The sequence below is a fragment of the Eleutherodactylus coqui genome, chromosome 11, assembly GCF_035609145.1.
Source record: "Eleutherodactylus coqui strain aEleCoq1 chromosome 11, aEleCoq1.hap1, whole genome shotgun sequence".
In the NCBI taxonomy this organism is placed as follows: Eukaryota; Metazoa; Chordata; class Amphibia; order Anura; family Eleutherodactylidae; genus Eleutherodactylus; species Eleutherodactylus coqui.
Window position 1 is genome coordinate 20,142,921 of NC_089847.1, and position 22,430 is coordinate 20,165,350.

Genomic DNA, 22,430 nt, shown 5'->3' on the forward strand with positions numbered 1-22,430 from the left:
TCTGAGGCACCCCAGTACACTACTGGCCAGCAGCGCTCATGCGGCACCGCGTCCGAGGCCGGATTTAGGCTGGGTTCACACAGGGCAGATTCCCGCCGGAAATCCCGCGGTTTGGCCGCAGCAAAAACCGCGAGATTTCCGCCGGGAGAACCACCACAGAAAAACCCGCGGCGGCTTTGAAGCGGCCCGGCCGCTCGCTCTTCCGCTGCGGCCGGCGCTCCCATAGAGGAGAGCGCGGCCACAGCGGAAAGAAAAAATAAACAGACATGCTGCATATTGTAAAGCCCCGGCTGCGGTCGCCGCAGCCACAGTTCCTGCCTGACTTACTGCAGCGGATTGGCCGTCCCGTGTGGACGAGATTTCTGAGAAATCTTGTCCACATGGCTGGCTAATGCCGAGATTAGCGGCCGCAGGCGGATTTGCCGCAGCGAAATTCCACGCGGAATTTCTACGGCAAATCCACCCTGTGTGAACCCAGGCTTACACACAAGCCATTTCATTGTGTTAATGTTGCGCAATGCGAGACGCACGCAAGTAGGACCCATTAATTACAACAGGCTCCTTCGCACGCACGTATTTGGTGAGCGCATTTCAGTCGAGCAAAAAATAAATAAGTACGCAGCGGGTTCTGTTTGCGCAGAGAAAGAGCATTTGGAAGTCCTGAAGCTAATGGGCATGTCAATGGCGGAGAGCATCAGTGCAGTTTTTTTTTTAGCGCACAAGAAGTACTGTTAAAAAAGTAGTTGCGCAGGAAAATGCGAACAGCCGTTCTGCAAAAACCTGACGCAAATATGCTCATGTGAATCCGGGCTCTGACACAAGTGGGTTTTTATGCCTGTGTCAGACGTGGAGGAAAAAAAAAAAAAAAAAAAGGACAATACACGGATATTATAACAGATCCGTATTACTCACTGAGGCCGGACACACTGACGGTGAGAAGAAAAAAAAACAAAACTTGTCACATGCATTCAAAACAATGCAAAGAGCAAAATAAAGAACAACGCACGGGTGCCATTCGAGTGGAGTCAGTTTTTGTTTTTCTTGTTTTGTTTTAAAGATGCAGGGGAAAAAAAATTACGTTTTTTTTGTGGACTTTTTCACCCAAGCGTGCCCTTCGCCTTGGACTTATTGATGCACACTAATGCACAGTGGGCATCAAAGAGTTGAAGAAGCAGTTCTGCCATCTTTGCTTCTCTAGGACCGGAGGGGAGCTTTAGGCCTCGTGCCCACGGCCGTGCGTCACCGGAATATTGCAGCAGAGACCGACACAGAGTCCCCCAAAGACCCCATACTCACCTTTCCGGATCCTCCGTGAGAGTCTCGTCCGGCGAGCATGCGCACTGCAGTGCATGACGCGCCGGAGGTGACGCATATTCTAGCGATGCTTCCGCTGTGCTCACAGGGACAGGCGGCTTCCATTGATTACAATGTAGCCGGCCGCGTGCATTTCCGCAGAAGATAGAAATCGCGGCATGTTCTTTCACGCTTCAGAAATCCATGAATTCCGTAGCGTGAGTATTGGAGGGCAGAAAGCTATAAGGTTCGATAGAACCTAATAGCTGCGAAAAAACGCCACGGATTTTCGGCGCAGGAAGCGCAGCAGAAATCCGCCCGTGGGCATTAGCTCTTAATAGAAGATAAAAAAAAACAAAACAAAAAAAAAAACAGTTCGCTTTGATTTCCATAACAGTCAGCACTTTTGTTAATCCAGATTTGCATTTCATTCCAATAAATGTGGCTGAACTGCAATACCAGATGAAGCCTATGAACAAGGGTGGCGCTGTTTCTTGAACACAAGCAGATCTATAGGTATTCTTCTAGTCCTGGACTCGCAGCCAGTCGTATGACTGAAGGTAAGACTCTCCGCAGAGCCGCGGTTTTTAATGCTGCAAGTTTCTGTATTGAAGTCAACAGAGAGAAGAGATCGGAATCTGCAACACATTTCCGTTCGCTACATTATTACATCGGCCGCCGCCGTCCGGGGGTTTGTTTTATTAGTCATATACAGAGATAATAAAGTGTTGGAATCGACATAGACCGTCTCCTCCTAACTCCCGCGTCTTAGATTAACCGGCTGCGTGAGATCTGCTTCCGCCTCCAGCTATATACTCTACCCAGGTGGCGCCGCTGATCTCTATGCATTCTGACCTCATCCAGCTTTAGGGGTAATGAGGGGGTAACGGCATCTGTAACCCGAGTCATCGACACACCAGTCACTCCGGCGGGAAGTCATCAGAGGTGAGAGGACGCTTTACTTTATACCGAATCAGCAGTTATGACTTACACCGCATGGCCAGTTTATTAGAGACCCCATCTAGCAGCACGTTGGACCTCCTTCCTTAAGAACTGCAGCGATTCGTTGGGTCATCTGTCCCCGGTTGGCAGCGTGGCCCCCGGCCAGTCTAGCACTGATCACCCGGCCACGTTGGAAGTCACTATGAAACTGATCCACTTGTCCCGTGACTGTATGCTTCACTCCGGCGTCACGGCGGTAATGTCCATACAGGACAACGCCAATTCTAAAAGGGGCGGGTCTCTAATAAAGCGGCCGTTCAGTGTAACTGATTTTACACTAAATCATTCAAATTGGAACGATCCAGCGATTTTGTGAATGATAATTGTTCCGTGTGAAAGCCACCGTTACATGCGGAGGTCTGTATGTACGAACAATGCCAGGCGGAGCTGTATACGGTACGCTCATCCCAGGTCTGTACGGCCCTGCATCATCAGGGCCCTTTTACACGCACCGATAACTGATCAGATTCTCACAGGTTCGCTGAAATCTGCGCCATAACTGTTTAAGTTGCAGCTGAAAAACCGCATAAATTGAAGATCTCGTCCACAAGCTGCGGAAATAACCCGCAAAATACCCCTGCGGAAATTAAAGGGGTTGTCCCGCGAAACAAAGTTGGGTTCAGCACTTCTGTATGGCCATATTAATGCACTTTGTAATGTACATTGTGCATTAATTATGAGCCATACAGAAGTTATTCACTTACCTGTTCCGTTGCTGGCGTCCCCGTCTCCATGGTGCCGTCTAATTTTCAGCGTCTAATCGCCCGATTAGATGCGCTTGCGCAGTCCGCTCTTCTCCCTTCTGAATGGGGCCGCTCGTGCTGGAGAGCTGCTCCTCGTAGCTCCGCCCCGTCACGTGTGCCGATTCCAGCCAATCAGGAGGCTGGAATCGGCAATGGACCGCACAGAAGACCTGCGGTCCACCGAGGGTGAAGATCCCGGCGGCCATCTTCGCAAGGTAAGTAAGAAGTCACCGGAGCGCGGGGATTCGGGTAAGTACTATCCGTTTGTTTTTTTTAAACCCCTGCATCGGGTTTGTCTCGCGCCGAACGGGGGGGCTATTGAAAAAAAAAAAAACCCGTTTCGGCGCGGGACAACCCCTTTAACTTGTGGTGCGGAATTCAATTCCGCAGTATGTCAGTTTTATCACTGTCTCCGTGGCTGAATCCACCTCTTCTCAATGAGGAGTGAATCCCGCGCAGGAGGGCAGGTTTTTTGCCGCCGATCTGCAGCGAACCGCCGGTTGTGGACCGTCCGCTGTCAATCAGCCCCTTCGGCCACCCGTGGTCATACGGCGCGCCCAGAGGTTTCCTGGACACCAGGCTTCACACCTCAGAGGCCCCTTCGGCCACCCGTGGTCATACGGCGCGCCCAGAGGTTTCCTGGACACCAGGCTTCACACAGAGGCCCCTTCGGCCACCCATGGTCATACGGCGCGCCCAGAGGTTTCCTGGACACCAGGCTTCACACAGAGGCCCCTTCGGCCACCCGTGGTCATACGGCGCGCCCAGAGGTTTCCTGGACACCAGGCTTCAGACTTACGCGGCTCAGGTTAATCTGGCACTTGATGGATTTTTCAAGCTCTCCTCGCTTATCTTCAAGCATGGACACGCAGGAGGCTGCAATGAAGAACACACAATCCATCAGTTAGGCATCACCTGGGCATGCTGACATCTGTAGTCCCCCAGCCCTGGACGACACTATGTGCCACAAGCTACCATGCAGGTCATTCGCAGGTCCCCGTACCGCTCAGGTTAAATAGCTCTTAACGGTTTCACACGGACAAGATTGTCGCACGAGATTCGTGTGACGCATTAAAATAGGAAGCGCTCCATGACCCGGTCGGCCGCGGTGGAGGATCGCTATTTCCCCGAAGTGATCCAACACGGTTTTGATACAAAAACTCCTCACATTCACAATGAGATTGCATGTTGGCGACTGTGATAGGAGAGTTTCACGGTCCGATATCGCCCGTGTGATATCAGCAGAATGGCCCGTTTACACGCAATGATTGTTGCTCAAAATTCAATCAAGGGAGTGAAACCCTGACGGGAACAGAGAGGACGGCAAGACATTAGATTTTAGGCATTTATTAATTCGTTGAGTCGTTCACCCATTCAAGCAATAATCGTTGCGTGTAAAAGGGCCATAACACGAGGGGAGGGGCGATTGTATGCCCAGCTAAAGAAAATGACTTGCTCAAGAGCCACCCACCCATCATGCCCGCAGCAGGCTGCCCCCACCCATCATGCCCGCAGCAGGCTGCCCCCACTGGGCTCCCAGTAGACAATGGAGGTGGCGACAGGGCGTCCATGTTCTGTGCGCTCTCATAAACACGGCCGCAGGCTCTTTCACACGAGCGATCTATAAAACTCCGGAACCTTCCGAAGCGTTGGGCGCCGTTCGCACGGGCGATCCTCCGATGCATAAAATCATCCATCCAGAGAGGATACGCCGCGCATCCCGACGGACCGCTTTTACGCGCGGCCAGAGGAGATCGGACTTGTCCTCTTTTGCCGGAATCCGCAGCCGGCTCCCATAGACTCGTCCGCAGCCTATGAGAGCCGCAGAATAGGGGAGGGGGAGGCATTGCTCAAGGTCCTTCACCTCCCTTTGCCGGCAGCTCCCATAGACTTCTATTGCCGGCAGGGGGTGGGTGTTCAGCACCCTCTCCTCCCGGCCAATAAGATTCTGAGCTGCGGCGTACGTACAGCCCGGGCGTCTATAGTTTTCTGCGCACCAAAAGGTCCCCATAGAAGTCAATGGGGTGAAAACACACGAGGAGCCGGTAACACGCTGCGGAAATCCGCTGAAAAAAAGGATACAACCGGAACTAATGCGCCATTTCAAGCGGTATAAATAAACATGGCGGAAATAGTCCAGTAAGATACGCAAAAATACTGACTGACCCCTATACAACAGGCCGGTGCAGAGCCCACAGCAGCCAATCAGATCGCGTCTTTCATCTTCCAACCTGCGCTAGAAAAATAAGAGCTCGAATCTGATTGGTTGCTATGGGCAACACCTTACGTCATCTACCTACCGAGCCTCGCGCTGTTCTCCCTCAGCACCTTCAGCGCGGTCTCCGCATCCATCGCTTTCAGTTTTCCCGCCATTACTCAGCTGTGCGGTCACGTGTTCGTGCGTCACTACGTAGTACGTCCGCTTTTCTCAGCTTCCGCATGTTGCTCGGGGCAACGGTGGGCAGCGCCGAGGGATGGGCCAGAGTTAACCATTGGCGGGACGGACGTGGGCCAGCAGAAGGTACGTGCTGCCCGGGGAAGAGGGCAAAGGTTACCATCGTGACGTCACAGGGGCAGAGGGGCGCAGTGCCTTGTGGGGATGTGGTCGCAGGAAGGGCGCTGGCATTAACCCCTTAGTGGCCAGCCTGGTTTGTGAGATATTTTTTATAGCTTTAACACACTGAAAATTAGTTTTTTAAGCTTTTTTTAATTTTTCTGTCAACAGAACCTAAGACCTCGTGTCGTAACGGTAAAACACGGCGAGTCTCCCCGCAGCGGTTTACTGGCACTCTGTCAGCGGAGACCACGCCTGCGCCACGAGTGATCACATGACACCGCAATGTAACGGACATGACTTTTTCTATTCCACGTTGCGCTTCATACCGCGGTTGTGTATTGCGTACGGACGGCGCTGCCTATATTAATGTACAGGGCTCACGCCGAGAATAGAGCATGCTGGGATCAACGAAAGTCCACTGACTCCATTCGCCACGGATCACACGGCCGTGCAGCGAACCCGTAATACGCGATGAAAAAACGCCTGTGGACACGAGCCGTACGGTGGTCTTCACATCTGCGGCGGAGCCTCCAGTCCGCGGTTCCGGCGATGATCCGGCAGCTGAGCGGGAAGCGAACTGACCCCAATATAGTCAATGAGGTCCGTTCGGCGCGGTCTGCTTCCGTCAGACCCGTTCGGACGCGGGATTCCCCTTTCCTGCCCCCCGGATGAGGTGTAGCTTCCACTGGTTCCATCTTGGGGGACAAGTGACTTTTTGATCCCTTTTCCTTTTTTTTGCGAGGCAGATGAATGAAAAATAGCAAATCTGTCCTTTTTTTTGCAGCGCGGTTTAAATAATATTATCTTCTTCGTTAGTCCATACAATTTAGATTTTTTTTTTTACTACTTTTTGAAAAAAAAATATTTTTTTTTGCACGCCATGACCCATAACATTTAGTTTTTTTTGCCAAACGAGCGGAGTGTTTCCATTGACACTATTTTGGGGTTCTTGCGACTTTTTGATCGCCTCTTATCGTGTTCTTTTGGGAGGCGAATGAATGAAGAATAGCGATTCTGGCTTTTTTTTTTTTAAACTTTCATTTTCTGTTGGTTGTCCGGGTAACGGGTGTAATATTAGATAGATCATTACAAACATGGTGATAGGTAGTGATTAGAGATGAGCGAGTAGTGCCTTAGCCGAGTATCTCCCCGCTCGTCTCTAAAGATTCGGGGGCCGGCACGGATGACAGGTGAGTTGCGGGGTGGAGAGAGAGATCTCCCCTCCGTTCCTCCCCGCTCTCCCTCGCCGCTCCCCGCTCCCTGCCGGCCCCCGAATCTTTAGAGACGAGCGGGGAGATACTCGGCTAAGGCACTACTCGCTCGGGTAATGAGCCTTAGTGAGTATACTCGCTCATCTCTAATTGTGATATGTAATCAAGAGGACTTGAAGATGAGATTGTTCAGTTGTTGATGTGCTACACTGCATTACTTATGTATTGCAGTATTCTTTGGGCAGCTGTCCTATTATACCTTTCCTGAGGCGGGGTCTGATCAGCTTGCATGGCAGATCCGAAGGCCTTGATAAAGGCACCTCACAATTGCATTGGGGAGTTCCGATGGGGGGCAGGAGGAGCCCCCACCCGTTGTCCATCACTTACATGACGCGATAGCCATCGATTGTGGCATGGAAGTGGTTAAACGGCCAGGATGGCAGATCTCTACCCACCCAGCTGTTAGAGCAGGAGCCTGGATGTCAGACTCCAGTTCCAGCCTCCTTAAAGGGGCTTTCCAAGATGTTGATGACCTATCCAAAAACATTTATCGCCTCTCCACTCAGACTGATTTCTAGGGGAGATCGAAGGGCTTTTCCGCACACGATCCCCCTTTGTGTCTCATCAGTCAGGTAAATGTTTGTTTCTTCCTTCCGGATTTCCCTTTCACTCGTTTCTCGTTTTTTTTTTACACAGTTTTACCTGATTTCGTGCCTTAAGAAAAGATGGACGTTTCACCGCCGTCTATCAAGGAAAGAGTTGTCATCACCGGAGGTGGCGGGTACTTTGGACACAGGTTGGTGCCGCCGTATAATTAATAATGTTGTATAATTATGGAAAGTCTATTAATAATCTATTTAATTATTCAATTCCAGTGGGGATACTTTGACTAATGAGGACTAATTGCATCTTCCGGAGAAGCCAAATTCCATTATTAATTAGATTACGTTAATGGGTTTTGCCGTTCTGGGTTTAATAAATATTCTGCCATTGCTCCTATCCACTTTTAATATATGGGCCTGTATTGAAGGCTCATTTAAAGGGACAGCATCCTAAAAAGTACTGTGTGTCCCCGAAAATAAGACCCTGTCATATTCATTTTTGTACCAAAAGAGGCACTAGGTCTTATTTTCGGGGAAGGTCTTATTATACTTACCTAACAGTCTTAGTCCAGGTCCCTCCAGATGCTTCTCTGCAGTCCTCGCCACTCATACATCACTTCCTCCTTACAGGATTCATAAATCCCGCCTCCAGGAAGTGATCGCTGCTCAGCCAATCAATGTAGCACTGGATGAACCAATATGATGGCTGTGATTGGTTTATCCAGCGCTACATTGATTGGCTGAGCAGCGCTGGAAGAACTAATCAACAGCCATTGCATTGTAGAGGCGGGATTTATGAATTGGCTGAACTGCGGCTAATCACAGCCATCGTATTGGTTCATCCAGCACTGCATTGATTGGCTGAGCATCATTTGAAGAACCAATCACAGCCATTGCTTCCTGTTGGTGGGATTTATGAATCCCATAACCAGGAAGTGATGGTGTGCGAACGGCTAAGGACTGCGGGAACCGTGTTGAACCTCTAGAGAGCAGCGGGAGGGACCTGCACAGAGCCTGCTAGGTAATGTATTCTTTTTTTTTTCCTTTTTAAATGTAGTGTAACTAGGGCTTATTTTCAGGGTAGGGCTTATATTTCAAGCCTCCCAAAATTAGACCAGGGTTTATTTTGAAGGTAGGTCTTATTTTCGAGGAAACAGGGTAGGTGTCATTTTATAAAAAGTAGAATTATTGAATGAATGTAGGATAGGCTTAAATGGGTTTTAACAGGGAGACTACTATTGGTGACCTATCCTCAGGTTGGTCATCAATACTTGATTGGCTGGGGTTCATCGCCCGGGACCCCGACTAATCAACTGATTGTGCGCCCGCTGACAGCACACGCAGGTCGGAGCGGAAGCAGCAGAAGTCTCTACTCCGACCTCCGTGTAGTAGCCAGTGTTTGTAACTGCAGCAACGGCTCTCATTGAATTAATGTGAGCCATGCCTGCAGTTACAAGCGCCAGCCACTTCACAGAGATCGGAGCAGAGACTTCCTGAACCTCGAATGGCAAATCTGTCTAGCTATTAAACTAGTTAAAGGGGTATTCCAAAAATTGTCTTTTATCAACTACCCACAGGGTCTGATCGCTGGAGGTCTCACCACCGAAACCTCCAGCAATCTCAGGAATAGGGGTTCCATGTCCCCCTCTCAGGCCGGGCTCACAGGACTGTAATTTGCAGCGTGCCGCCCGCAGTGAGTACACGATAACATTGCATCCTTGCTGCGGGCCGCCCGTAGCCATGTACTATCTTGGCATGTATGGGCGCGTAATACGCACCAAGATAGAACATGCTGTGATTTTTCTTGCGCTCGTATTTTGCACAATTCGTGTGAGCGGCAACATGGCTGCCTATGGGATGTTGATACAGCTCAAAATCTGCGCGCGTAATACACTATTACCATACGCTCTTGTGAGACAGCCCTCAGGTTGACTGCAACCCCACAGTGAGAAGGAGATTGAATGAGGTGGCCATCGCACATGCGCGGCTCTGCTCCATTCATCTTCAATTAGACTGCTGGAGACAGCCGGGTGTTTGTACTCAGCCATTTCTATCAGCTCCATTGAAATAAGTGGAGCCGCGAATGTTCAGCTGAGAGGCTGAATTATTTAAAGGATCTCTCCATTCAAAATTGCAACACACACGGCTAATGCAAGGATTCTCTTCCGGGAATTCTATACTGGGAGTTGCAGCTTCATGACAGTTGGAGATCACTTATAGAGGGGCACTAACTTTTCAGACAACTTATGCTCATCTACGAGCTTGTATTAGTTTTATAATTTCTGTAATATACTTGCATTAGAAATGTTGGTCCTTACCCCTGCAAATCACATTTGAAGTGGCTGCCAATAGGGGTCTCCCTTCCAACTTTTCTGCAATCCATTATCTGTCGTTAGATACAGAGTTTCTGTAGTAACCAGGATACAGGAACGTCTACTTGTCAATAAGGGGAGGAGCTATTTTCACAGGGGCGCTCCCTTGTACTTAGAGGCTGTAGGCTGACAGATCTGCAGACACTATGATAATGATCTCCACAATCTTTCCTCTCCCCTGTGTGTGTTTGTGTGCCCACATTATATTGGGTTTACTCACCATTTGATCAGAATGTCTAGAGGGCTTGTATTTAGATACTGCCTCCCTGCTGCTTAGACCACAGACTGTGCAATGCAGTATGAGAAGTCAGGGAAAGGAAGTGCAGGACAGTGAACTACTGGCAGAATGCTAGGCTTGCTGCACATCTTTCGCATGAAAGTGGATTACATACAGCAGGGCAACAGAAAAATGGGGAAGACCACCTGAAAATCAGACATGAAACGAGTGCAAACAAGAGGGTAAACAGAACATGGGGTATTTTAGAAAACTTGTTGAAAGCTCAGGTACTCTCTATAGAGAACACAATACAAAATCACTGTGCCTATTTTCGTTTTTTAGGTTAGGCTGTACGCTACACCAAATGGGGTTCAGTGTGGTTCTTTTCGATGTACGGAAACCAGCAGAAGACCTTCCTGATGGAATCCGCTTCATACAGGGTGATATTCGCTCCCCGTCTGCAGTGGAAGAAGCTTTCACAAACGCCTCCTGCATAATCCATACAGCTTCTTATGGGATGTCTGGGCGGGAACAACTTCAGACGCAGCTTACCGAAGAAGTCAATGTGAAGGGGACCGAGAACGTCATCCAGGCCTGCGTAAATAGAAGCGTTCCACGGTTAGTCTACACCAGCACTTTTAATGTGGTCTTCGGTGGGCAGTCCGTTAAAAATGGCAACGAGTCAATGCCTTACCTACCTCTGAACCGCCATGCCGATAACTACTCCCGCACCAAAGCCATTGCTGAGAACAAAGTGCTGAAAAGTAACGGGCAACTCCTGGCAAATAAAACCGGATGTTTGAGGACTTGCGCTCTGCGGTCAGCTGGGATCTACGGCCCCGGGGAGCAAAGACACCTTCCCAGGATCATCCGTAATCTTGACCAAGGGCTGTTCATGTTTTCTTATGGGGATCGTAATAATCTCGTGCAGTTCGTCCACGTTGATAATCTTGCGTCTGCCCATATTTTAGCTGCCAAAGCCCTTACGGATGAGAAAGACTATATAGCCGCTGGCCAGGCGTACTTCATTGCGGATGCCACCCCGATCGATAACTTCCAGTTCTTTCGCCCCTTTATAGAAGGCCTTGGATACAAGTTTCCTTCTTTCCGGGTTCCTCTCTTTCTTATATACTGTATGTCCTACCTCACAGAGTGGCTACATTTCCTCATCAGGCCCATCTATAACTTTCAGCCTTTGCTGACCCGCGCCGAGGTCTACAAAACAGGGGTCACTCACTACTTCAGCACTGACAAAGCCAAGAAAGAGCTGGGGTATGAACCCGAATCATTCACTATGCAAGAAGTTGTTGAATGGTACAGAGCAAGGGGTTATGGGAAGAATAACCAAAAGGGTAAAAGTCCCAACTTCCTCTGGGATGTGGTGGTATTTGTCCTGCTGGTCGTTGTGGTGCTTACTTGGGTTCCCAGAGTGGTGGGGTTCACCCTGTAGCTTCCAAATCAGATGTTCGATAAGCCTGAAAACGCTTCTTCTACCAATCTTGTACTAAGTTGTAGGTTATACTCCAATCACATCCAGAGCTGCACTCAAATCTCTTCTCAATGGCATTGGAAATCCGCTATAGTGCCTTGCTTTCCCACAATGTTTTAGACCATATACTGAAATACTAAGTGAGCAGTAAGGACTCAAGATTTGATGCAGCTTTAGATGTAACTAGAGCACAGAAAATAACAGTACAGGATAAGAATTTGCATAGCTACTCAATATTGTACGTAGGTTTACAGAGAATCCATCCTCTCCCCTGACATGTCTGTTTTAATAAATGCTTGTATTCCCCATGATATAAAAATCCAGGTGACTTTTTTTTCTAGAATGCATGACGTTCCTCTGTTATTCCTCCTGGAAATGTATGAATAAATTGACAACTGGATGTAACCAATTCCCTTGTTAATAGGGCTTCTCCTTACACCATCAGTTTCAGAATATGTAAGTCCCATTGATAAGGAGGATGGTCACATCCAGTTATCTCTTTAGTCATACATTTCCAGGAGTAGTAAGAGAGGGTGCTCCCGAATCATTATGTTATGGAAAATACTTAATAAAGTAGTGTTTGCTAAAACAGACATGTAGGGACAGATCCACATTGTTTGAAGGAAGGGGGTTACACTTGTACCATACAAATAAAGGAGATGGAATAATGCCTCCACACTGCCACCTATTGGAAGGCAGCATTCCTTTACGGCAAAGTCAGACTCTTTATACAAGCCTTGTAAAAATGACTAGCAATTAAAAGCAAAGCCAGACTGCATGTACATACAGCTGTTTCAGGGTATTTGCCCTTCATCAGTGTACAGTAGGAGAGTCTGGCTTTGCTAGTAAGAGGCCTGGGACAGGGGTCAGGCTTTAAGGAATGCTGCCTTCCACTAGGTGGCACTGTGAAGGTATTATTCTATCTCCCTTATTTGCATATTACCCAGAGGAGCATGAATGTCTTTCTCAGTCTCCTCACTCACCGTCTAGGTGCTCTTCCTAAGGTAGTGTTTCTGACCACTTGTACCCAGAGGATATGTTCACATGTAGCGGATTTTGAAGCAGATTAGTATTGGGCTTCATCCCTTTAATTGAAGGTGTGAAATCTGCTGCGGATCCTGTCAAAATCTGCACTGTCCCATATGGTGCAAATTTTGGTGCGTTTTTTTTCTGCTGTGGAGAAACCACAGCATATCTGCTACATGTGAACATACCCTTGTAATAAATGTGGGTGAAGGCCCTTGACGAGATTAATTGTATTCTCTTTTAGCTATTTAATATGATTCATAATTTGTTAAAATGGTGCTTTGTGAAATGAAGGCTTTTTGTAATTTCTGATTGTCCCATTTTTTATGCTTGTATTGTTTCCCAAGGCACTAAAGACAGGAGGACTGAAATATTAACAAATTCTGTCAGAGTAAACTGACAGCTCCTCCACCTGCCCCCCTTTTGTGGATGTGCATGCACTGCCTTACCACTGAGCTATTACAGAGGGCTGTATGACAGTGCTGGAGGATTGTGGAGGAGATCAGGACAGAGGGTAGAGAAAGCTACTATTACAGAGGGCTGTAATTCACGCTGGGTAAATTTTCTGCTCTTATCAGCAGTGAAGGGGAATGTGACCAGCAGCTACTCAAGAGAGGATACACATGATAGCTGTGTATTATTGAGTGGGCGTGATTATGCTACACAGCCTCTGGAGAGGAGAGGGGGGGTTGAGCTAGTGCTCTTCATGAAAGAAACAAGTTAATCCTTGTTGGCAACTCCCCAGAGCCAGAAACTTGAATTTAGGAGAACCAGCAATCCAAGTATGAGGCTTTCTAAATGCATGATAAGAAAAAATCAATGCAAAAACCCCAGATAAATGCATCATTTTTTCTGCAGGGACTTGGTAAGATATTTGTGTATTGATTTTTAATGCACAAAGATTTCCATAGCCTCTAGCATTCAGTAAAAGAAGACCCAGCCAACCGCTGTATGTGAACACTTAGAATTAGTTGACCAAAGAATTGTTTGCTCTGACTATTGCCAACACTTTTTCCTTTTTCTGTCTCCACTTAGTGCCAATTTAGTTTTGAGCTGAAGACCTGGGTAATATAAAACAGACTGATTGCTAGGACCTATTAGTCCTTTTACACGGGCCGATGCTCATTCAACCAACAATTGGGCCATGTAAAGGGACCAGCTGATGAATGAGCAAACACTTGTTTATTCGCTACACAGCCTGCTTGTACAAGCATAAAAATGTCCTCTACTTGGCCATCCCCCCCTGTGTAAACAAAGAGATCAATGACCGCTGTATGGGGATGAACGATTTGTGTTAACGATCAGTCATTCCCATGGGGCAGATATTCCGCACAGAGTTAACGAGCGCTAAGCGGCGTGCTTATTGTCGGTCAATGGTCGTTAGCCCAGCAGATTATATTAAAAGGAGCATTACTGTCAAAAAAAGCCATATATTGTATAAGTTGGGTTTCTACGCTGTGTATCCATAGCAACTGGATTGTCAGACACAATCAGCTCAGATTAGCGCTATCAAGGCGAAGATCTGCTGGCAACACATCCTACAGTATTTCTCTATAAGCACTTTATGTATATATTAATGTACGACATCCTTCTTTTCATCTGCGGACCTGATGCATTGCCAGGGCTGACTTAAGGCCCATTTACACGGAGCGATGATCGCTCAAAGATCGCTCAAACGACAGTCTGAGTGACAGCTTTGAGCGATCATTTTGCATAAACTTTTAAGTAGCTACTCAGGTACTTAAGAGCAATTAAGGGCTCATGTCCACGGGCAAAATAAGAATTAAAATCCGCAGCGGATTTTAACTCTTCTCCTGCCCGCGGATCCGCACCCCATAGGGATGCATTGACCACCCGCGGGGTAGATAAATACCCGCGGATGGTCAATAAAAGTGATTTAAAAAAAAATGGAGCATGGAAAAATCTGGACCATGCTCCATTTTCATGCGGGTCTCCCGCGGGGACGGCTCCCGCGGGCTTCTATTGAAGCCTATGGAAGCCGTCCGGATCCGCGGGAGACAAAAATCATATTTTACTCACACGCTCCGGTTCTTCTCTTCGGCGCGGCGCCATCTTCTCTCAGTCGCGGCCGGATCATTTTGCTTCGGCCCGGCGCATGCGCGGGACACGTCACCGACGTCATCATGCACATCCGCCGAGCCGAAGAAAGAAGATCCGGCCGCGACGAGAGAAGATGACGCCGCAGCGAAGAGAAGAAACGGAGCGGATGGGAGGTGAGTTTATTCTAATTTATTGTTATTTTCAGCGCTCATGTCCGCGGGGCAGGAGGGACCCGCTGCAGATTCTCCATGGAGAATCTGCAGCGGATCTGATTTTCCCCATGGACATGAGGCCTAAATGTGCAAATGAAGCCTTAGCTGAAAGCAGTTAACAACCCGAGGGCTCTTATCAGCTTTCAGTTCTTTTGTTCTCCAGCGGGAAACAATGCTATCAGCACTCCCCGTGGAGAACCGCTGATAGGGCTGACTGACAATTTTTAGGTTGGACTGAATTTAACGATCAGCTAGCATGAAAAGTGCACAATGGCCGTGCGTTTAGACGCAACGATTATCGCTCAAATGATTGCTTTTTAGCAATTTTTGAGCGATCATCGCTCCGTGTAAAGGGGCCTTTACCTGCAGTAAAAAAAATGGCGGTATCTATCCCCCAGTTTGTACCTTGACCAGTGGGGCTGAGGTCGGACGCATAGACTTGTATAGATGTCTATGTATCTGTCTTCAGCCACCTGACAGCTCTGGGGTGAGCTCTGTAGCCCTGTCATCTCAGCGGTCAGTGGGGGTCTCGGCACCTGGACTTCCACTGATTAAAACTTTTGATATGCAAACTTTAAAAAGTGCAAACTTGTTTTTGTGGGACAAACCTTTTTTCACCTACCCACAGGATAAGTTCCTTATTGCTAGGGCTTCCGTCCACTGGGACCCCCACCGATCCTTTGAACAGGGGGCTGGAGCGTCTTCAAGTGATTGGAGTTACAGTCAAGCATGCACTACACCGCTCCATTCATTTCAATGAAAGGACGGATCTAGCCAAGAGCATAAACCAGGCTTTCTTTGGTCGCCCCATGGGAGTAGTAATACATGCACACTACTACCCCAGTCAACACCGCCTTCATTGCGGGATGATCTCTGGATCGGTGTGGGTCCCAGCGGTTGGACTCGCACCGATCAGGCATTTATCCCCTATTCTTTAGGTTTACCGTCCCTTTAAGCCAGCACTGAACGGCAGCGTTGAGGGCCTTCTACTCATCCGCTCTCTTCTGTCCAACTTGTGAAGCTTACAACATCCTCAGCCTCCGTATAGGAGTATTAATAATTAATCTGTTCATTTTCCTAAGCCGGTCCCTTTCAAATATTTATCTATTTCTCGTCTCGGCCATTATTGCACATGAATCATTCCGTACCTGTTTATAACCTAACACCATATTGTTTAGGGCTATATTGTCCGCCGCTCCTCGGGGAGTATTGTGCCGCGGCCGCAGGATATTCAGCCTGTTATGGAATAATAAAAGCCGTACTTCTCGCTTTACTATATTATTTACTTACTTTTTACTGTACGCTGCTACGAGGAGCTGGAGGGTACAGATGTGCCAACTAAATACCCCCAACCTTAGAATGGGGGCACATCGTATCAATGAAGAAGAGAAGCCATCGAGTCCTTAGTTTAATTAGCGTTTTCTCGTCCATTGACACGGGCATATCATGTGAAAAATACGCTGCGGCACGGAATTGCATCGGTTGGCAGAGATCCTCGGAATGACTGCTAATGCTTAAATAGAGCCGGCTGTCTTCTTTTCCGAGCGCCCCACGCAGGCAAACTCCCTTCCTTTCTTTTTCAGCTCCCATGGGAGTCTATGGGAATATCCAACATACCATACTCGCCTCCTCTGCCGCGCCCCAGCCGCTATAGGCATCGAATGTTCTTCCATTCAACTTCCAAGCCGCTGCTGTGGGTGCGACAAGCACGCAGTGACAAGAAGAGGCGGAGATGGGACCGCCCTTCTTGGGATCAGTGGGGGTTTTAGTTCTGAGACCCGTACTAATAAGCGTTTTATTACCTATCCTCTGGATAGGTGATAAGTCTGTTTTAGCTCAACCCCTTTAAATTTTCACTGGCGCAGAAACGTATGAAATAAAGAAAAAAAAATTACATGCCCGCCTGCTTCAGCAGTTCTCCCTCCGGCACTGGAGCCTCAGTGCCCGCCGCTTGCCCCTGGGAATTAGCCGGTGGGCGGTCCCGTCTATACATTGTGCACGTGACTACTCGGCCAAACACAAGCTTCGATGGTGCTTCATCCATGGCCATTGAAGGCTGTGATTGGCTGAGTGGTCACATACAAAATGTACGCACTGTACCACCCGCTGGCTTCCTCCAGGTGCCAAGTGGCGGGCAGCGGGGCTCCAGCATCAGACTGGGAGCTGCTGGAGTATGCGAGTATGTATTGTTTTTCTTTATTTCATACATTTCTGCGCCAGTAAAAAAAAAGTTTTTAAGTCCCAGAAAACCCCTTTTAAAGGGATTGACCAGGATTGGCGCAGCCTCTACAAATGTGCGTTACGGGTGTGTTTATGCACTTAGTGATACAGCCTTTAATGAAGAAGTGCCCCAACGTCATCACACACCCTCGCCCTTGTGACCAACATGTCTTCATGCCTCCTCCGTTGACACATTAGTTTTGTGGTGACTTATTAACCATCTCTGCTGATTGGTTTCTAACATTTAAAGGGACCTCAAATGTTTGTACGGTTTTCCTGGGCGCTGTTTATATATGTCTCTGTTTTTAGGCCTTTGTTCCTGTTAGATAAGGCCGCGTTCCTGGGATTTCACGGCCTTCTATTGAGGCATCTTATTTGTATACTGCGGTATAAAAGTGCTTTAACCTCTCACAGATTGGCACCGATCCGCCCTCGCCGGCACACGGCCGCCCACAACTTTTGTAGAAAATATTAAATAAATTAATCCTGTTGATTAAAGCTTCTTTGCTCTTTTCATGACTGCGACTTGTTTTACTCGCGAATGTTTGGAAATGATGTGTCATTTATTGCAACGGATCAATGTGGTGGGGTTTTTTTGTCCGTTTCCTAACTTGCTCCATTTAGTCAATAGTAGGGAAATCCCGTGTCCGATGTAAGGCTGAATTAGCTGAATGCAGCGATCAAGTGCCATGTCATCTCTCCACTTAGAATTTTTTAAAGGTTTTTCAGTACTTTTAAGGGTACATTAAATAGTTCCATTGAAAAATACAACTCGTCCTGCAAAAACAACAAGCCCTCATACAGCGAGGTCGATGGATAAATAAAGGAGTTACGATTTTTTAAAGGGGGGGAGGAAAAAAATGAAAATGGAAAAAAGCAATAGTGTGGCCACTAGGGAGTTAAACAGGACAAACAGGAAAAGACCAAGATAGAAGATTCCAGTCTGTTGCTAATTGTGTCATATGGCAAAATCTCTACTGAGCATGTTTGCTTATCTCCTTCCCTCTTCTGATTACATCATAAATAGAGATGAGCGAACCTACTCGTTTCGAGTAATTACTCGATCGAGCACCGCGATTTTCGAGTACTTCCGTACTCGGGTGAAAAGATTTGGGGGGAGGCGTGGCGGAGCGGGGGGTAGCAGCGGGGAACAGGGGGAAGCCCTCTCTCTCTCCCTCTCCCCCCCACTCCCCGCTGCAACCCCCCACTCACCCACGGCGCCCCCCGAATCTTTTCGCCCGAGTACGGAAGTACTCGAAAATCGCGGCGCTCGGGCAAAAAAGGGGCGTGGCCGAGTAGGTTCACTCATCTCTAATCATAAACACTCTCCATCAGCACACAAAATGTTGTAATGTATCTGAATGTCCCATCATTCAACTTCCAAGCCGCTGCTGCCGGTGCAACAAGCAGGAAGTGGAGAGAAGAGCAGGAGACGGGACCCTCATTCTTGGGATTGGTGGGCGTTTCAGCTTTGAGATATGTACCGATCAGAATTTTATTACCTATCCTATGGTCTATTTTGGTACAACCCCTTTAAGTTCGGATGATTTTGGAAGGATCAACCAACCATCAATTGTGTATGGCGGCCTCCTGACTCTTCCCCAGATGGCAGATGTCCGGAGAGAGAAGGATCGGGCAGTTGGATATCAACATGCCTAATTCTTTTATTTTTGGGAAGATAAGCCGTTACCAGAGGTATCTGGCAGTGACTTATTCCCCACTTCTAATTCAGAACGCATGCACACTTGCCTGAGCATACATGTATATGGAGGGTTCAGCCAGAGAAAGAATCATTGGACAAACGAATGTTCAGCTACTGAAAATGTATGTCCAGTTAAAGGGGTTTTCTGGAACTTAAAAAAATCTTCTTTTGTTTGAATTACTATATAAACCTTTTCCTGCCAAAATTAACCCTTTCCAATCCACTGTCTGACGCCTAAAGACATTGTGATTTAAGGCTGTACAGCTCCAATGTTGGAAGACGTCCGTCAGGGTTCTCTTACTGTATATTGCCAGCCTCTCTGCTGCTGGAGCCTATTCAATGTGTCGCCTCATGCAGTACTGGCTTTAGCCAGCAGATAGCGCCGTTATATAATGGCAAAAAAACAGTAAGCCCCCTTGGAAAAGCAGGATACAAATTGGATTGGAAAGGGTTAAATCAGATGTCCTATGGTACGCACACTTATATTGACTACTCCGAGGTCGTATTAATCATATCTAATATGGCACCCACAGTTTATCGAACAGCGCGATTCTGCTAACAGGGACATAATTACTGAGTGGAGACCAAAGGGATATTATTACTGAATAGGGCACAAAGAGGGCATTATTACAGTGGGGCACTGCAGATGGGAAGATTGTATAGACGTGTGGAAAAATAGGAAGGATTCGAAAAACCGAGAAGTTCTTGGCTAGAAAAAGAATCATCGTGGTAGTAGTCTGGGCCAGATGGAGAAGAAAGGGGAAACTTATTTCAGTCAAACAGACAGCTGGAGGTAACTGTAGTCTAATCACTGCAGAGTGTCCCAGTAGAGCTGGCATATACGGTCACTGTATATTTTTCTGAAACAGTATAATGGTATTCCGTCACTTTGTGGTGGTATTATGTGATCATGGTCAGGCGGTATAATTTGACTTATACACCACAGTGTTATTATTGGTAATGCTGGGCTTTGTTCAGTGACAGTATAGAGGTAATAATAATACCATACGTACAAGGTGCATATACTATGTAATATTATGTTGGTGTCTGGTCTGGGGTAACATATCAGTGCTTAGCTATTCGTTAGACTATTCCTAAACTTTTAAGGGTAGGGGTACACACACTGACCTAGGGTTTTTGGGGGGGTTTGTTTTCCACGCATGACTTAGCGGGAAAGTATGTCCCTGCCTGAACTTTTACTTTAGGCTGGTAAATATTCATACACGTTGGGGGCTGCAGATTTTTTTTTTTTGGAGGGGAGGCCCAGGCACACTCTCAGCACTGGGGCCCTTGCCACGCTGTCCACCCTCAATTCACATTATGTCTGTGGCACTCTGTTGGTATATATATATTGACATATACACACCTCCTAACCATTCTGGATCCAGCAGGACAGTGCCGGTTTTCAGGCGCTGTCCTGGGAATAAAGCTATTTGTCCCGCAATGCCCCCAACATTCCTTCTCGACAGCAGGACCCTCTGCCTTTAGCTTGTCATTAAACTATGCTTCTCCCGCTCCCTGCTGCATCCCAACAGTCCTTGAGTATTGGTCCATTCTACCCTATATGTCATGGGGAGCTTACCTCCGTTCTTCCTTGGAGACAGTAGGAGGACAAAGAGATATAGCAGGAAGGGGAAGACAACTAGCAGGTGGGGGCACTAGACAAGTACATGAGGAGGGAGACATAGGCAATAGTGGGGGGCTAATGCAGCCACTGTAATGGTAAGGGAGGCTTCCTTACTGTGAGGGGGGATCACTGAGGGGTAATCTCTATGTGAAGGGGTCATTAAGGGGGACTCTAACTGTGAGAGGGTCACTGTTACTTTGTGGGGGCATGAAAGGTGTGATTTAATGTAAAAAGGGATGTGACTAGAGATGAGCGAGCGTACTCGGATAAGCACTACTCGCTCGAGTAATTTGCTTTATCCGAGTATCGCTGTGCTCGTCCCTGAAGATTCGGGTGCCGGCACGGAGCGGGGAGCTGCAGGGGAGAGCGGGGAGGAACGGAGGGAAGATCTTTCTCTCCCTCTCTCCCACCCGCTCTCCCCTGCTCCCCGCTGCGACTCACCTGTCAGCCGCAGCGGCACCCGAATCTTCAGGGACGAGCACAGCGATACTCGGATAAAGCACATTACTCGAGCGAGTAGTGCTTTTCCGAGTACGCTCGCTCATCTCTAGATGTGACCCAACAACGAAAATGTTTGCCACGATGTGCATAGTGCTCCACAAGATTATCCCTCTTAACTTTGTTTGAAAGTGTAAAGATATTATTGTATTTCGCTGTACCCACCGACTTTAACTCCCTAACAAGCACATTATAATTAAAAGAAAACCTTCCGAAAATCTTACTTTTTTTTATTGTAGATATATGATTCTTTTGAAAATATCTGGCTCAGAACTCAGTTGCCTTAAAGGGGTTCTGCCAGCAAATTCCCGTATTGAGCTGTGCCCTGCATCCCTGCACATTCTAAACTGTGGAAAGAAAACATTTAAAAAACTAAGTAAACTTACCTAATCCTGTTGTATTTCTTCCCTTCCTTGTTTACCTGGGGTGTGAGGGGTCATCTCCCATCGGATGACACCGGGACTGCCCTGTAATATGAAGCAGAGTCCAGGGCAAGTACGCAAGCGCATCGGGAAGGGGACACATGCGCACTCACCGAGGACGTCAGAGGTTAGACGCGGCCAGGCCAGTCAGTGGGCAACGCGTCACAGTACTTGCCGTCCGGCAGTGGTCAAAACAGTGGTGGAAGCTGGAACTTTGCCAGTTTCTGCACGGTGATAGAAAGGCTGTAGGAGGGACTGGAGAAGAACAGCAGGTTCCTGATGAACGGCCCGGTAAGGCGCAGGTAGGTATACATTTTTTTTTTTTTTTTTTGCTGGCAGAACCCCTTTAAGTTCTCTTTTAACCCCTTAGTGACATAACTAATTGTAGCCTTAAGAACCAGTAAATGGTTTTCTATTTTCTGTTCCAGTTGCCATCACCTTTACATTTTTTCATCAACGTAGCTGTATAAGACCTTGTAATTTGCGGGATGAGTTCTAGCTTTTATTGTAGCCCATTTCAGGTACAAACAATGTATTCAATGAGACATCTTTGTGGTTAACAGCGTAGAGTGGTGATCAGATGAGAAAGTCCTCAGCTTCTCACTTCTAGGTTAAAAAAGACCCTCCTATTTGACAATCAGAGAGTAAATAGTTTTCTGATTGATATTGGGGAGGGGGTTATTTACATGAACAAAACTCCACGTTACTCCTCTCCTGGGAGAAGGGAAGAGGCAGGAGGACCACATCTTCTCTGCTGCCTGCTTGCTCACCATCCTCTCTCTGTTTTGTGCCACAATGATAACTGTAATTTCAGTATTCCCAACCCCACTTCACACGGCTGTAGCTCCAGTTTTACCAATGCTACGGATAAGCTTCTGGTGTCATTTTAAAGCCATGTAGTACTGATAGAACCGGAGCTACACCCAATTGAAGTTGAATAAACTCTGTTCATCCAAAACTATAATGTGCTTTTTCAGTAGGAAGAGAAAGTGATGAGAATTATTACATTTTCTGTACGGCGCTATGGAATATGTTGGAGCTATATAAGCGATGTCATCTCTGCACATTTTTCTAGCATACCAGACGATAGCTTTCATTGGATTTTGTTTTTGAAAGCTTTATAGCCACGTCAAGAGACTCAAGAAGGCGCACAAGTATATCTCTACATACAGGATA

The 22,430-nt window shown here is 47.5% G+C and overlaps 1 protein-coding gene across 2 annotated transcripts; it reads left to right on the plus strand.

The window, feature by feature from the left end:
- Positions 1 to 5,465: 5,465 nt before the first annotated feature.
- SDR42E1 (short chain dehydrogenase/reductase family 42E, member 1) lies at positions 5,466 to 12,821 on the plus strand. Of its 2 annotated transcripts, none has more exons than XM_066583777.1 (3): positions 5,466 to 5,559; positions 7,503 to 7,602; positions 10,340 to 12,821. In XM_066583777.1, the coding sequence occupies exons 2-3, from the start codon at positions 7,532 to 7,534 to the stop codon at positions 11,445 to 11,447; spliced, it is 1,179 nt and encodes a 392-aa protein (XP_066439874.1). In that variant the 5' UTR covers positions 5,466 to 5,559; positions 7,503 to 7,531; the 3' UTR covers positions 11,448 to 12,821. The 2 variants fall into 2 exon arrangements, with proteins under 2 accessions (XP_066439874.1, XP_066439875.1); XM_066583778.1 differs by lacking the exon at positions 5,466 to 5,559 and adding an exon at positions 5,564 to 5,686.
- Positions 12,822 to 22,430: the final 9,609 nt, after the last annotated feature.

Coding starts and splice junctions, on each gene's coding strand:
- SDR42E1 (XM_066583777.1), top strand. CDS start 7,532: ATGGACGTTTCACCGCCGTCTATCAAGGAAAGAGTTGTCATCACCGGA. Junction 7,603..10,339: donor GGCGGGTACTTTGGACACAG/GTTGGTGCCGCC, acceptor TTCGTTTTTTAG/GTTAGGCTGTACGCTACACC.